The following is a 17,843-nucleotide window of genomic DNA, read 5'->3' as shown; positions in this document are numbered from 1 at the left end:
ACTAAATATGTTTATTTACTTAAGACCATTTTTAACACATTGAGGATGGGGCATTCAAATGTATAGACGCAAATCTGCGTCACTGGTCCACAGTGTGTTAAGTCCATAGTTATATATTCCACAGATTTCTTTTTACTTAATGAAATTCATTATAATTTTTTTTTTCCAAAAAAGAGTAACTCATCTTTATAAGGGAACTCACTGACTGGCATTTTTCACTTGAATATGGTATAACATTTAAAAAGAACTATTTTTAAATGGCTAACAACTATAATAAGGTGAGAATGTGTCGGAATTGATATTAATAAACAAGGTGAATTGTTTTCTTGAAAAATGTATCTACTTTCCTGATTCCTTTGAATGTCAATATAATCAACTAAAACTCGAAGATGACCAGGAAATATAACTAGTGTTATTAAACTTAGATTATTACAGTAAAAGCTTTCTCACCCAAATCAATTAGGACCAATAGTAGATCAGTTTAATAGGATGATTAAAGCAAGAAATCAGGAGACCCGTATATACTTATGGTAGCTTAATTTAACAACATAAATTTTCTTTTACCAATCTTGTGATGTAAGATGAGGTATTTCTTTGAGTCTGCTGATTAGAGTTAAACATCATCTTTCTTAGATAGACCACATCTATGTTATTGTCTGTGATTTTCAGTTTAAGTTTCTTTAAAGAGGATCCAGAAACATTTCTGATACTGGGTATATAGAATTTTTCTAGTTTTGTATATTTTTCCTAATCTTTTACAGTTGTCTCATGAATATATAATTAAATATAATGTTTTAAGCAATTGGCCTTTGTCAGTTTTTTTCCTAAAACTTGCAACTTTATTGTCATGGAAACATCAATTTTCTTACTTTTCATACTTTGTACTCATTTAGACATCCAATCAAATGATTTGATTTTCACACATTTCATATGTTTATGTAACATGTAATTAAATTGTGTAATGTAACAATAATGACATAAATTTGTGGGAGTAAACACAATTGACTCTTGAGAAGTCACTAAACATGAGAGTCATGCTTGAGAGAGGCCTGTTTGCCCTAAGCCATCCGCATGCAATAGGCATCATTTAAAAGAGCTGCTTTTATATTATTCTGCTGTTCTATTGGACATACCAGCCTGTGCTTTTTTCCTTCCTTAACTGCATTGCCTCCAGTCATTTCAGAAGATTTAATGGTTAATCACTTTTTACCTGGCCTCCGATGTTTGCGGATTGACATGGAGCACCTTTCTCCAGAGCATGAGGTAAGCGACTGTGGGGATAAAGTCACTGTGAGTATCGGTGGCACGGTCATGTATTTTCATGTCTCCTATGCAGACTTTTGTTCCTCTTTATGTGTCGCGTGGTTATGATACCGTGTTCTCAATTTTTTTTTAATCAGTTCAATGTTATTTTATGGATTTATTTACTAGTTATGCAGTCTTGAGCAGCTCCTTGAACATCTTTGAGCCTCTGTTTAATTCTCTAAAGTAGGGATTACATACTCTCCTTCACTGAATATATTTAGAATTTAAGAAGATAATGTACACGAAGTGCTTTTCATCTATAAAATGCTATAGTGTCATCTCAGACCATCAGCTTTCTTGCAAGTAAGATATCTGTTTTCTATCTCCATTTCCTCATAACTCTTTCACTCTATTTGTCCTCCTATTTCCTTGAACACCCTATTTATCATTTATTTCTTATCCTGTATCTTCAGCCTGTCTTTCTACGGCATTTTTTTTAATCTATCATGGTTGACTCTCCCCCTCTTAAAGGAAGCAAAACAAACCAAAAAGAAAAACTTCCCTTCACCCCTCCTCTGAATCCCTTTTTCCTCCCGTTAGTCTGTGCTCACTGTCTCAATTTGCACACCGTCTGTTGGTATATGTTCACTAGTATCACACTAATCCAATGAAACTGCTGTTCCTAAGGTCACTGGTGATCAGTGCTACACTGAAAGGACGTTTTTCAGACCTGGTCCGAGTATATAGGAGTACAAACCTTTTTTATCCATGTCTTTGTAACACTTGGTATTCTTAAGACTTTTTAATTTGGTGGATATAAAATGGTATCTCATTATGGTTTTCATTTCCCCGTTATTTCCTCTGTATATATCAGAGTTTGTTATATACTGGGAATACCAGTATTTTTTCACTTTTGTGTTTTATGAATATCTTTTTAAATTTGTTTTATGTTTTTCACATTTTTGGCACCTTTGAGCACTGATTCTTACTTTTTAATAGATTGATCATTTCCAAAAGACATTACCTCTTACACTTTCTTCTAAAATGTTTAAGGTTGTATTTGCACAATAAAATTCTTAATCCATCTAGAATTGGTTTTTATGTATGATGTGAGGTGCTCCAATTACATTTTTTTTCTATATGGATAACCAGTTTCATTTTCATTTATTGATCAGCTCATCCTGTCTGTACTGATTGGCAATGCCATCTCTCATATATGGAGTGTCCATGTATGCACGTGTCTCTTATTAGGGAACATTCTTTCCATTGGTCTCTTGGTCAATTATTGTAACAATGACACAGTCTTCACGCTGTGGTCTTGTTAGAATGTGCTGAAATCTAGTAGAGCAAGTGCAGCATCCTGGCCCTTTTAGAACTGTTCATGACCCTTAGCTTTTTCTTATAAATCTTAGCATTATCTTACCAGGTTCCAAGAAAAATCTCATTCAGATTATTATTGAAATTGAATTCATTTTATAAATTAATTCAGGGAGACATCACCTTCATGATTTTAAGTTTTCTAGTCAGAACATGCTATATCTTACATTTATGTAGATCTCCTTTAATGTCTTTCAGTAAAGCTTTATAATTTCATCTGAGAAAATGTAACACCTTATATCTATAAGGTTATAATGCTATCTGTTTTAGGATTATATATATATATTTTTAACCCTTTCTTGCTTTTGTATAGAAATAAAAACAAAAAACCAAATTTGTGTATGTTGAAATTATGTTTGGCCAACATGAGAAACTTTATTACTAATTCTAATAATAAAATGTCTCTGGATTTTGTGTGTGTGTGTGTATGTTTTATATGTAGAAAAGTCAACTGCAAATAATGTATGCCTTTCTAATACTCTCACTTTTATTTTTGTCTTGTCTTTTTTTTTTTTTAAGGTTTTATTGGGGAATTGGGGAAGGGAAACATCCAAGTTGTTGTCCTTCATTCAATCTTAGTTATGGAGGGTGCAGCTAGCTCAGCTCCAAGTCCAGTCACCATCCAGCCGCCCATCGGCAGCTCAGAGCCGCTCAGCTCAAGGTGTCATGTTCAATCTTAGTTGCAGCTGGGCATAGCCCACCATCCCATGCGGGAGTCGAACCGGAACTTTGTTGTTAGGAGCACGTGCTCTCACCAGCTGAGCTATCCTGCCCCCTGTTGGCAGCTCAGTAGCAGCTCAGCTCAGGCGCAGCTCACTGGCCCATGTGGGAATCGAACCGGCGACCCTGTTACTCAGAACTCATGCTCTTAACCAACTGAGCCACTTGGCCGGCCCCTTCCCTTTTGTCTTATTGTAAGATCTGTATTGCTGTCCCTTTTTCACTTCTGATATTATTAACTTGTTTCTTGCTTTCTTTTTAAAATACTTTTGATTGGAATTTATCTGTTTTATTAATCTTTTTAAATATTGAGCTTTTGGCTCTGTTGATTTTTCTTTATTTTCTATTTTATTGATTTCTGTTTTCATCTTTATTTCCTTTTGCTTTATTTAGATTTAATTTTTTTCTAGTTTTCTAATTTTTTAAGGAGGAAGCTTAGATTATTTATTTCTAACACATGAATTTAAGGCTGTTAAATATTCTTTTAGCCACATCCCGTGCATTTGCTGTGTAGTATCTTCATTATCATTCAATTCATATTAGAGTCTCATTTCTATTATTTCTTTCTTGATCCATGTATTTTGTTTAATAAGGTAAGGGTAGTCAATTTTATGATGCAGTTCTATGTTTGTATCAGTTTTTGTGATCTGCTTGTTCTGTCAACTATTGAAAGATGTGTTAAAATTGTGATTGGGAATTGTCTGTTTCTCCTTTTAGATTTTTCAATTTTTGCTTTGTATATTTTATAGATGCCCTTTATCTGGTTGAGGAAGTTCCCTTTTGCTAATTGGTTGAGTAATCAATTGAGATGATCAAATGGTTATTGTTTTTTCATCTCTTGATACAGTGATTTACACTAATAATTTTTGGATGTTAAATCAACCTTTGTTTTCCTGCCTTAAATCCTTCTTGGTTATGATGTATAATTCCTTTCATATGAAGCTGGATTTGGTTTGCTAGTACGTAGTTGAGGACTTTTGCATCCAAGATGAAGGCTAAGTCTGCAGGATACAATAGTCAGAAGCAAACCCTATTTCACCACCGCCCAATAGTGTAGGGTGAGACTGAACATAGGAGGAGTGGTTAAAAGTCTTTAAAAGAATGAGACGCACAGATTCCCTTTCCAACCTTGATGGAAGACTGGAGCTTTACTTCCTAAACTTGGGATGCCAGACATAGCTGAGAGCAGGAATGAGGTGCTATACCTAAAAGAGGGAAATTAAGTGAAGGCATAGTTAGTGATTGGAAACCTCATTACCTCTTCCCTTCTCAGCTCCAAGAATGCTGGCAGCCAGGATTATACCTGCGGGGCAAAAAAGATCAACAGAAAATTAGGTTTGTGGCAGATTCACCTTAAGGTGAAGTTACTCACACCTGGAGAGATTCTACTCAGCATTTTAGTGCCTCAGGCTTTACTGAACATCCCAAGATCACCAACCATTTGAGAAAAGCCTCTAATATCAAAGACAGAACTGAAAACATACATGCAAGAAAGAGGACACAGAACAAAGCAAACAGTGGAGGGAACAGAAGAAAAAGTACCAAAAACACCCCCAAAAACAATAAAGTGAAAAACAGCCAAACAGACAAAAATCTATACTTTCAGATGAGAGAGCGGGAAAACAGAAAAGATTCAAGGAGGAGTTAATCTGGATCTAACACATATATGACAAAAGTGCCATTCTCTCAGAGTAATAACCAAAGTACTTCCCATGACCTGCAAGGCACTGTGGGATCTGGCCCTCTCCTCCTCTGCATCGCAGACCTTATTCTCCCCACTCTCTTGCTCACTGCACCCTCCATTCTGGCTTCCTTGCTTGGAACATGATGGATGTGCGCCCACCCAGAGCCTTTGCTCATCCTCTCCCCAGTGTCGAAAACACTTGCTCCTGCATCTCCTCCAGGTTTTTGCTTAAATGCCATCTTTTCCATGAAGCCTGTTTGGAAAACCTCCATGTAAATTGTAACATTCCTCACCTTGACCCTTAGTATCTCATATTTCAGTCAGTGTTCTTTCCAAAGCCCTTCGAATATACGATCTAATTTATTTTTGTGTGTGTGTTTATTGTCTAGAACATAAGCTCTTCACAAGAAGGGAATGTTGTCTGTTTTATTTGCTGCATTCTCTGTGTCTAAAAAAGTGCCGTGCACATAGTAGGTGTCAATAAATATTTGTTGTTTAGTGGCCTCCATGCCCAAACATGGGCCAAGAATATTCAGGAAGGCCGTTTGGTTTCTGTTGTGGTTGCCATCAGTAGGAGCAGCAGCTTCTTCGGTCCCTCCACCCTTCCCTTCACTCACTCAGTCTCCCAGCAAAAACGATGTTAACTCTTAGACACCCACTGTATCCACGACTCTATTTTAGTAACCACCAACCTCTGCCTGGTCTCTGCTCTAGACATTAAAATAGAGCATCTTGCTTTTTGTAACCGGGAGAAAATAAAGGGATATGGGACGGAACAGCTTTTACTGGGGAAATACGTGTGTCCATGGTGTGTGTCTATGTTAAACGTATAGATATATACAAATTTTACTTTTAACATTAGATAGTGGAGAAAGCTAAGGGAGAATGAGAATCCGATTTAGAAGGAACGTTAGTGAAAATCAAAATGAGTTGTTAAGTTATATGATTGAGATCTTTGAAAGTTGTTTTTCCACCTAATCTATTGGGCCGTCGGGAAAGTCATGACGTATTTCTCTATGTTTTTCAATGCAAAAATGTGTCATGACTTTCCCGATGACCCAGTAGCATCTAACTGTGTATTCCTTTAACAAAGTAACCTGCCAAAGCTTTAGAATTTTAATCAACATATTAGCTTATGGGAATATTTAAAATTAAATTAAAAACTTAGATTAACCATAGCATTTCACTATGTCAGCTATATTTTACTAAAGTTATTTTTTTTTAATCAGGTTATTTTAAGTTCCATGATAAAAGAATGTGAACAAAAAGTAGAGAACAAGACTGTCCAAGAGCCTCAAGGGTAAGACATTCTTTCATTGTTTAAGGTCTCATGTTAACCTTAATTTCTCTAAATTTTCTACACATGGGTATAGTGTTTTATTTTGTGTTATTCTGTAGTCATTTATTTGGAAGACAAGAACAGCCTTTAAATCGGCAGTTCTCAATTGCTAGTCCATAAACCGTCCGTATCAGAATGATCTGGGGAATTTGACTTTCAGATCTCTCCACCGTTCTGTGTGCCCTCCTCTCAACATCCCGATCCAGCCTAGAGATCTGTATGTTTAAAAGCTTCCAAAGAGACTCTGATGTGTAGCTGGCTTGAGAATCACTGGTCCAAATCATTCCTTAGAAATCTGCGCAGGAGTTTGTAGGATGTAACATGATGCACGGCATAAAGAATTGTAAACTTGTCAATATTCTAATCCCATGCTTCTAACCAGACTAATTAGAACTCAGAGATTTGGTGAAATTAAAATACAAACATACGCGTACATGTGAAAGAGTAAGGTTGGGCCTTCGGGAGCGGAAGTACTTTATAAATAGACTGTGTGTGCTCTTAACTCTTGCTGAACTAACCTTGAGCAGTTAATCTTCAATGGACCCTGTTACATAAAAAGCTCAAAGGTGTTTCCTTTATAAAGCTGACTGCCAGGAACAAGTGTCTCATCCTATCAAGCTAGGTACACGCGAGCGTGCGTGCACAGACACACACACACACACACGCACGCACACAGCCGTTTGCCTCTTGCTGTGTGTCAGAATGCTTTCTTTAGCCTCCTAGGGCGGTAGGACCTCTTTTGCCATCTTAGCCGTGGAAAGTTAAAACAATAAAAATATTTTAGGGTAGGTTTCTATTCTGAACACAAAATTCATAATATTAACAGCAAAGCAAATACTTCTGTTAATTTACCATACATTGAATATTAAGATTATTTGGTGCCTTAGTTTAAAGCGTGAAAAGTTTGGAGACAAAATTCAAAAGAATTATATACAAAATTTAGAAATTTCATGAATTAACGTGCAGGAAGTTAAAGATAGAAATGTTTTATTTTCTAAAACTTACGAGAATTTCAAATAAACATAAAAATAAACAGCTAATATAATGAATTCCCATGTACTCCTCACTCAGCTTCAATAATTATCAACTCATAGTCAGTTTTATTTAATCCATATCCTACCACTTTATCCCTCCCATAATCTGGTATGTATCTCTAAAAGATACATGCTATTTTTAAAACCATAAACATAATATCAGTGAAAACAAGAATTAGATTGCTGTGTTTCTTGAAGGCCAAACACATCTTATCTTGTAGGGAGTAAGTGGCCATTGCACACCTTTGAGAAGGGGTAGAATATGAAGAAGTGATTATTTCAGAAGTTATTCCGATAATGCAAGGAGACCAAATCTAAGACTGTTGGAATAATTCAGTTGTAAAGTATTAGCAATAGAAATAATAATAAATGATAAGAAATGTTTCATAGAATAATGTCACAGGATTTGATGAGTGGTCTGAAATAAAAAGAGAGCCATTATAGTCACTGTTGGGAAGAGAGCAAAAATGGTGGAGACACTGGCAAATAAAGAAATAGAAGTTTGGAGTTATTTCTAAAGGTAGGATATGAAAAAAGGTTTGAGGTGTTTGGACTTTATCTAGCAAACAACAGCACTATGGCACTGGCCCTCAGGACAAGGGTTGTAATTCAATAAATATTTTGGAGTCATCCTTACAGAGATGATATTTGAAACTTTGAGAATAAGTTTTGTAATTGAAGAACCAAGAGCCAAATGCTAGACCTTACTTTGTGGGTCCACCACCACACACCACCACCCCGCGTGCCCTCTCCCCGTGCCCGTCTCCGTCCCCAACTCCTTGCCCTTTACGTCTTCAAACATTCCCTTATTTAGTCCTCAGGATATTTTGCAATAGTAATTGCAGTCTGCGTTTCACAAATGAGGTAACTGAATCAGAGCAGTCTAAAGCATCTTGGCCAAAGCCACAGACCTTAGATAAGCCGGCTTCCTGAGTCCATTACAGCATAATTGTTGGGTTACTGAAAAATTATACTTGATCAGTGTTCCATTCAGTAGTGTGATAAATCAGCAATCTTTACTAGTCGTTTAGATTACAGTTGCTCCCTACGGAGAAGGTTGGTCAAAAAAAAGGAAGAAACGGATTTGAAATTGTTGATTGAAACTAATGCAACTTGCAGTTGACAACATGCTCCCTTCCCCCCCCCCCAAAAAGTAATACATCATAGGATTGTTATCAACACAGTACAACAACACAGACCTCACTGTGATTTAATTTACTCATTTGTGAAAATAGGGATAATATTCTCCAGGGTTGCTGTAAGAATTAAATGAATGATGCTAATACGAAGAAGAACTACTAACACTTAGGGCATGGAGTTACGTGCCTGGCACTGCTAATGAGCACTTTACACACACATAATCCTAATAGTCCTATGCAGTAGGTAATAGAATTATCTTCATTTCCCAGATGAGGATTACATTAAAAATAAGATTAAATAACTTGCCCAAAGTCACACAGCTGGTAAATGCCAGAGCCGAGATTCAGTCTCATTCCGGACTCGCTCCTGACCACGATACCATACTGCTTCCTTTAATATAAACGATGAACATGAAAGCTAACTGAGGGCGGTGCGTAAAAACTCCTCTCCATAGATTAATTGCCCTTTTGTGAGACCAGTTCAGAATGTATTTATTCACGTTATTTTACTACTAAAGAAATTAAAACAACAGGCATTTTAGTTTTTTAATTGTTTTCCATGAATTTTGAAATGTCTTCCCCAGCTCAATGTCCATTGCTGCAAGCTTAGTGAGTGAAGATACGAAGACCAAGTTTTTGAACAAAATGGGCCAGTTGACAACGTCAGGTGCCATGCTGGCCAATGTGTTTCAGAGAAAGAAGTAAAGGCAGGAAGGAAGCCCCCAGCAAACATACGGTGGACCTCAAGCAGACTGGTTCCTTGTACTTGAAGTACTTGCCTTTTTATTTCTTTGTTTTACGTTCTTGCATTATAATTTTATCCTAACCTCCAAAGATGTTTGCACTCTTTTGATTATTGCTGTATATCTGTTCATTTTGGAGTTACAACTGTGGTGATAGAAAATTGAGTTGATAGTCTGTACCAAGCCCCTCTTATATGTTCCTGTCTTTCGGAATAATTTTTTAATATATATATATATAGTGAAGAGTTTTGTTTTTGTTTTTTTAATTTTTGGATGGGATATTAGCAAATATCTGTATTATACACTAAGCTATTACAATGGTACTTAAAATAATGTAAATTTGAAGTCATTGTTATAAAGTAATAAAAGTGGAGATTACTTAATATTTAAATTATGAAAGAATAATGCAGACTTTGTATTGTTTCTTAACTGACTAGAAAGAGCCACCAGCATTACTCTGTGCCTTTTGGACTTTAGTTTGTGTGTCTGTAGGAACGATGTGCATTCCATTCACGCAGTATTTATAATGCTGTGCTGAATCTGAATTACAAATCCTACAGTAAGTAAATAATAATGAAACTTTCAACATTTCAGAGCTCTCATGAATATTCTTTAAGTGCTATTTAAACCTCCCCAGCACTGACATGCGTATAATGGACTTACCTGAGGAAAGACAGCACATAGCACGGGGAGCAATAACCAAGGTGGATTTTACAAACTGGTGTGTAGTAGATTTAAATATTCAAAAATAAGTGTAAGTGAGAAGAGCTTATAATTGTGAAATTTCTTCCCCAATTGAAACACAGAAGAAAATACAGTTCGAATCTGAAATTTAACACTTATTTATGTAAAACATTTTATTTAAGGTATTTTGTAATGATTTTAATTTCAGAGAGTATCTTTGCATTCTGCGTGTTATAGAGAAGTACTGAAAAGTTAAGGACATTTGGGGGCTGCTTTTTCCCTCTGACGTGAAAATGACATTGACTCTTTTATTGTTGGGTAGTTAACACCTTGTTCCTTAAAGTCAGTGGCCATTCTTGTGTTTGGCATGTGTCACATAATCTTAAGTCGGTCCACTGGATTTGAGAGTTGAAGTAGAAAAGAGTGGTGCTGGATGTAGAAGGGGGATGATTGGTTTGAGGGGTTAATGTGAGGCCTTTTTGAAAAATGAGTATTTTAATAAAAAGAATTCTCATCTGAGCACAGTTGATGCACATAGGAGATTCTCATGTTTGTTGTATAAACTGCTTTGATACACTGGGAACATAGTTACTCTTCCTGGGAAAGCTACCTTACCACACTCTCAAGCTTATAAAATGAGTTGCCATAGGCAAATCCATTTTTAAAGTTTATTCTGACATTATTTCTTTTACCTACAGTGAAATAATTGTTAACTAGTCCTTCTGGAAACTGTTGGATTCTAGGCATTCCTGAGAAATTGAAAGTGGCTACCTTTCATGTCAAAAATGCTGATCTATTATAAATAAAATGTTTTTGCATACTTGTTTTTGTTTTGTTTTTGGTATGTGTATTTATTTTCATTTTGAAACCCTGGAGCCTATATCCAAGTGAAAGGAAGTGAGAGAGATTATAGTCATTAAAATGTACTAATGTGTTATTTTAAGAATATAATCTATATGAATTACCTATTTTAATTTACTTTTACTAAAAAAAGATTGCTACTATAAAATAAATACATGTGAGATGATTTAAAGAGAAATGTTTACACTCTCATTTGCTTTGAACTATAGTAGAATAAGTATGTTTGTTACTAGGTAAATAAATATAATGTAATTTTATTGTGATAATTTTTGTTAATTTGTGAATGCATATATCTAAATGCTAATGGTATTTTAAAAGGCAAGAGCTAACAAGATACACAGTGTATTTCAAGTGAGTCTCCCTTATTATGCTGTCAAATATCTAAATGTCAGTAAGACTTCCCATTGATTTTCACATTGGTTTTTATAGTAAAATATGGATTCTTTAAAGACAAGATAGGCACTGATCAGTGAGACTCTGTCCTTCCAAAACAGGCCATAAAACTCCCATATTCTTTTTAAACAGAAGTAAAAACAGTACAAGTTTAAGCATTCAACTTAGCAAAAAGCTAAGTTTGCAAAGTAATGAAAAGCTGTTTTGGAATTATGCCTGTGTTTCAAACACAAGCCAGAGATTAAAATTTTTAATGAATCCAGAAGTGCTATAGTCACCAATTTTGCTGAATTATCCCAGGAACGATGCTCGAATGGTAGAGTATCTATCTCTATACCTAAGTGTCCTTGACCTTTATTTGTTTGCATCAGTCACCCCTTTTGAAAGATTACTTAGCTAAACATCAAATTGACTTAAAACCTGAATGAAATGTTAAATAATTTTAATAGGATCTTAATTCAAGATGCTATGAAATTGCTTTTCCTTAGAGAAAAAAAATATATAGTTCAAATAAATGGTCTCTGATAAAGTTTGGAGATCAGTATGTACTGAGTTGCCTTTTCATGACTTCATTAAGATAACCTATTTTGGACTATGACTTCAACTTGAAGAACATAACTTTCTTTAGATACCACTTTGTTGATCTTTGAGTTATGATAAGTAACTTCAGCTAACATTTTCTTCTGGTTACCGATTTCTTAACTATATTTTTGTGTGTAAAGAATATATATTTAAAGAGCTTTGCAATTAGCAATTTTAATTCCAGATTGGCAAGGTAACAAAATTCCAACTTTATGTTGGATGTTAACTCTCTTATAAGCAAACTATGAAATAAATTTAGCGTTTTGTATGAATAGACACATTTTTGACAGATCTAATGTAATTTTACAGTGGACTTGTTTTTGTTAATTTTATTTCAGTGCATTTTAAAAACTAACAGATTAGGGATATATACTACTAATCAAAAATAATGTATCTGGAAGATTTCTGCACTTTGGTCAAATCATTGGATTTTAGACTATTTTCTTACTACGTGAGGATGTTCTACGTGCCTTTCATCTGTGGAATCAGTGCTTTAATCATAATCTCAGAGTGGCACGGCTGGTCATTCATTTTCCCTTCAGGACTAACTGCAGGAAACTTTGCTTTGGTTGTCTTCTTTATGGTTTGCTTTGCATGTTTAAGAAAACTCTTAAATAAAAATTCCTATTCACTATAAAACCAACCAATTATAAAGTACATAGCAATGCAAACATAACACAATATAAAAAACTTTATTTTTTTGATAGTATATAAATAATTCCTCCAGTTCATTGTGGTGAGGAATGTAAATTATTTGCTTTTCTCCAAAGAGTCTTCAATAATATCTGGAAAATTCTGTCTAAAGCATATCTATCTAGAAGACTGTATTACTTACTATTTTAATTCCTTTTGTTCCATTAAAGACTAATCCATTAAATTTATTTCAATTAGGTCATGGTATAAATAGATTTCTTGAGGGACTTTAGTAAAATTTATGATGTCTATAAGCTAGCATTTTGTGTTATATGTTTTAGGTGTTAAATTCTTTGTCAGTGATTTATTTAGGGTTGTCATTTGTTGACAGTTTAAGTTTTTAACTACTACCTTATTGGAAAAGTAACCCTTTGTCGTACTGTTGGCATTTGCAACCTCAGATATTTTTAGGATATGTATGTTCAGTGAAGCTGAAAATATTATAAATTTCTCTATATAAAATATACATTGCTAAGTAGTATAAATCTAATTGACTTTGATTTCATAAATGCTTTATCTTCATTTGTGATAATTACTTAACAATTAAATTTTTAACTCTCTCTGTTCATAAGCCTTTCTGTCGTGTATTAAATATTGAACCTAAGGTGAATACTTTTCATAATGTAAATAATTTCTTAATTTATCTTTGTATGGGTTTTATAAATATAGTTAGTTTTGTAACAGATTTTTTTGTCTTATAATGACAGCATGGAAATAATAATGCTCTCTATTCATCACAGCACTTTATGAAAATTACATAATAATAAACCTGAAAGTGCTTTAGCATTTAAAAAGTAGCATGAAATTTCAAAGCATAATTAAAATTTTTAAATCACTGAATCACTAAAGCATGGGTAACCCCTTGCCCCATACTTTGTTTTCTAGAAAGTGAATAGGTAACATTCAAGGCATAATTTACCTAAAATTGCAGTAGGATGCAGAAACCACTTTTGATTGTTACTTTTGCCTCCTTTAACACTCCCAGAGTTTCCAACCTAGTGAAGACTAATAAGGTAATTTTACTTTATCTTTACAAAACCTGTGGTTAAATTTTTTCTAAAAACCTAAGTAAATTAGTTTAATGAATTGATTTTTTTTCATGACATAATTAGGTTTGAAAAAGATTTTACCCTTTGAACTTTACGCATGTCTATTACTATACATTTGATTCTTGTAATAACTAGCTTTCTTTGATATTTAGTTTGAACTTCCAGACTCCCTGTAACTCATCTTTTCATACTGATGGAAGAAGAATAAGAACTGGCATTTCTTGAAAATAATTGGCTCCTGGTGTTATGTAAGAGAAGGAAACTGTTCAGTTAACCATTGACCAATAATAAAGTTAAGCTTCTTGCTGAAGCTACAAAAGTCTTTAGATCTTAGCAGGTAAATGCTACCCATCAACTTTGGAGACCATTTTGTCGTCTTTGTTATACTAATAAGACACAATGTTGTAATGTAATAATCCTCAACAAATGACAAGAGGTGACAGAAGACTAGAGATGGACAAATGCTCTGATTTTCAAATCTGTGCAGCCAGTAGATATGAAGTGTGGACCACCATTTAGTTCTGAATCTATATAAAGCTTCACATTGGCCTTTTCTGACCACTCAATCCAAGGAACCCGTCACTCTCAGATCACCTCGGTTTTTCCTTTTCACAATTACTCTTAGCAGTACTCATTTTCTTGTTTTTTGTTGTCTGTCTCACTCGACTCAGCTCCATGAGAGCAAATGTTGTCTATTCTTTTCAACCAGTGTCTCTCCAGTGGTGTATAAGTACTCAGCAAACATGGACTGAATGAATTAATGAATTGTTGAGTTTGATACAAATTCCATGCAAGTTTGCCAATTGGATTAAAAGGATGATTTATGGGCATGATTTGAGTCCCCCAAGCAGCACAAGTCTCCTGAGACTACATGCCAAGCTAGCCTATTGTCCTTTTCGTAGCACTGTCTCCATCGCTCGGGAGAATGTGTAGTTTTATGCATCATGACCTCAGCAAAGGATTTTACTGTGTTTCGCATTATGTCCTTATTTATATGTGCTAAGTAAAATTGCAAATAAAAAGTTGTGTCCTATGTGTGGCCTAAAAAGTTCTATAGTACTTTGTATTCATATCTGGCTCTCTGGACAGCACCTCTTATCACCAAACCTCACCCAAGTTTTCCAAGTCATTTCCAAGTGTGGAGAAGCCATCTCTTTCTAAAGATGAATAGAGTTCTTCAGCATTCAGCGTGCATTTATGGAGTACCTATTTGTGCTAGGTACAGGAGTGCAATGAGTAAGACACATGGAACAGAGCAAGGAAACAAACAGGCTGAGAGAGGAGGGTGGAGGAAAACTTACTTTAGTAAGGTAGGGTGGTTATCTTTATGGTTTACTTTGGAAGACCCTCTGAGTGACATTTTACCTGAAAACGAGGAAGAAGAGGCTTTAACCATGTGAAAAAAGGAAGAGTCGAGGAACAGTATGTGCATAGACCATGAGATGAAAACCTGCTGTGTTCAAGGAACTGAATTAAAAAAAAAAAAAAGACCAATATGGCTAGAGGATATTGAATGAAACAAAGTATCAAAAGATGAAATTGGAGAGGGGAATAGCCAGATCACATAGGGCCTTGTACAGTATGGTTAGAAGTTAGAAAGGAAAGCTTTTGAATAGTTGAAGTAGTAGAATGACTTCATCCAATTTGTGCTATGGTCAGATACACTTCTTTGTAAGAATGCCCTGTCGAAGGGCATGAGGAGAGCCTGAAGGCAGGAGAGCTAATGAATGCACTAGTCCAAGCAAGAGATGATGGCGGCCGACCAAAAATGAAGGGAAAGGGGCGGGCCTGAGATATTTTGGAAGGAGAACTGGCATGACAAACAAGGTATGAAGAGTGAGGGAAAGGGGGAAATTCCGGTCACAGATTTATGGCTAGAGTAAATAAGAGGTAATGACTATGATGAGGACGTGAAGTAAGGAACAAGTTTGGGGAGTTAAATCTACAATTTTGTTTCAGATGTGTTAAATTTGGCATGTCTGTGTTAGCGGTGGAAATGTTAAGTAGGAAGTTAGTTACCCAGGTCTGGATCTCAGGAGAGCAGGATTGGAAAATACAGACTATGGGGTCATCGATGTTTGGATGAAGCCATGGACTAAATGAGATGGCCTGAGGACAGAGTAACTGTGGAAAAGAGAATCCAAATCTGAACCCTGGGACACTCCCATATTTTGGAAATTCAGCAGAGCAAGAGGAACCACTATAAGGATCAGGAGGAGTGAACAGTGAGGTAGGAGGGAAACCAAGAGTGTGGCATCACAGGCAGAGAGAAGAGGCTTCCCAGGAGGGTCCATCACTACTCATCAGTCAGGACGAGGGTGGCTCTGAGCCCCATTGGAAGGTTAAAGTCATAATGACCTCACTAGTAGAAGTGTCTGCGAATTGTTGGAAATAGAAGCCTGATTGCAGTGGGTTAAAGAAAGACAAGGACTAGAGGTAACAGCTCTTTGAAGGAATCTTGCCTTGAAGGGGAGCAGAAGGAGGGTTTTGTTTTGAAATGGGGGAAATTAGATCATGTTCATAGGCTGAGGAAAAGAATAAGCCAATAAAGAGAGAAGGTGATGATGCAGCAGCAGTAACAGCCAACAGCAGAGAAATCCTTGAGAAGGTGAGCGGGGGTGAGATTCCCGGCACAGATGGAGGGACTGGTCCCCTTTGTAACAGGGGAGAGAGCAGAGAATAGATACACTTGGAGGTAATTTGGTAGGTTTAGTGGTGGGAAGATTAGGGGGTTTCCATTTAATTCCTTCTATTTTCTCAGTGAAGTGTGACGCAGACAACTTGGCTGGCTAATGGGAAGTATTGGAGAAAGAAAGAAGGCAGATACAGTTGCCTTCAAGACAGCGGAGTGAACTATTGAGGGAATTGTAGGGTTGCCAAGCAATTTTGAAAGCCCATTTGAGAGTAGTCATTATGAATTTAAAGAGAGCCAGTTAACACAATTGTATTTGTTTTTTTCTCCAGCTAGGATCAGCTACTCAGGAGCAGATGTGAACTATATAGAGAATAAAGTATAACCACGGCTTAGGAGGAGGAAAAAGAACGCGGACATTAAAGCTGCCGAGGAATGATTCTAGGGATGGACTATAGAATCTAAACTGGGGGACTGGGAAAAGGTGATAGGGAGTGAGGGGAGGAAAGTCCGAGAATAGGTCTCAATAAAGTAAAAAATGTGTGTTAGTGAGAATATTCAAGTAAGTGAACTGGAAAGATACTTCCTTCGGGAGTCGAAATGAAAAGCAAATAAGATTCCTGTTGTACCTCCAGGCTCTAGGTACAGAGGTTTGTGAAAACAAAAATGAAAAGCCTCCACTTGAGAGCTTATGGGGGTAGCCAGGGCTCAGTGAGTATGAGGTGAAGAACAAACTGACCCTGTAGAGAAGAGGTTGGGGGTATAGATGAGACACCTGAAGACAGGCCATGAGTTCCCATGGGCCCAGTGGGAGGCGAGGAAGGGGTAGGGCTTACATTAACATTCAGAAATACTCAGAGCAGCTCAAGGTTAAGAGCTCAGATCAAAAAAAGCTTGAGTTTCTGGTTGAGAGGCAAGCAGGGTTGCGATGATGGTATTAGACTGATACTCTTGGAAAGTGGGTAGTTCCACTAAACTAGAAGTATAGGGTCCATTGGGCGTCTGTTCTCTGAAAGTCAAAATGTTTCTGATCTTAGTGGGAAAGTTTCAAGTTTCTCATAAGTATGTAGTCAATGCTATACATTTCCCGCAAGCACTGTTTTCACCGCATCCCACAAATTTTATTGTGTTTTCGTTTTTATTTAATTCAAAATATTTTTTAAATTTATCTTGAGATTTCTTCTTTGACTGATGTGTTCTTTAGTTGTTTAATTTTTACACATTTCAGGGTTTTCCAGTTACCTTTCTCTCATTGATTTCTATTTTAATTCCATTGTGATCTGAAAATAGACGTCTAATTCTATTCTTTTAAATTTGTTCAGGTGTGTTGTTTTATGGTCCATCTTGGATGAATGTTCCACATGAGCTTGTGAAGAATGTGTTGTCTGCTGTCATTGGATGAAGTGGTCTACAGATGTCAATTATATCTAGTTGGTCAATGGTGTTGTTGATGAGCGAGATTTGTAGTTTTCTTGCCTGGTAATATCTTTGTCTGGTTCTGGTATTAGAGATATAAAATTCTACAGAATATATGCTTTTACCACAGTGGAATTAAGTTACAAATCAATAATGAATGGGCCGGCCGAGTGGCGTGATGGTTAAGAACTCGCTTGGGATGCCAGAGGGCCCCGGTTCGGATCCCACATATGAGGGCCAGTGACACTGCCC

General features: G+C 36.0%; 1 protein-coding gene across 1 annotated transcript in view; it reads left to right on the top strand.

The window, feature by feature from the left end:
* Positions 1 to 10,785, top strand: part of RELCH (RAB11 binding and LisH domain, coiled-coil and HEAT repeat containing) — a 119,898-nt gene extending 109,113 nt beyond the window's left edge. Inside the window, exons 26-28 of the mRNA XM_019657691.1 lie at positions 1,175 to 1,263; positions 6,256 to 6,326; positions 9,123 to 10,785. Of these exons, the coding sequence (XP_019513236.1) occupies positions 1,175 to 1,263; positions 6,256 to 6,326; positions 9,123 to 9,243 (281 nt within the window). The 3' untranslated portion in view covers positions 9,244 to 10,785. The remainder of the gene's footprint in view (positions 1 to 1,174; positions 1,264 to 6,255; positions 6,327 to 9,122) is intronic.
* The last annotated feature ends 7,058 nt before the right edge of the window (positions 10,786 to 17,843 follow it).

The sequence above is a fragment of the Hipposideros armiger genome, unplaced genomic scaffold, assembly GCF_001890085.2.
Source record: "Hipposideros armiger isolate ML-2016 unplaced genomic scaffold, ASM189008v1 scaffold_278, whole genome shotgun sequence".
Taxonomy (NCBI): domain Eukaryota; kingdom Metazoa; phylum Chordata; class Mammalia; order Chiroptera; family Hipposideridae; genus Hipposideros; species Hipposideros armiger.
This window is presented reverse-complemented; position numbering and strand designations above follow the sequence as displayed.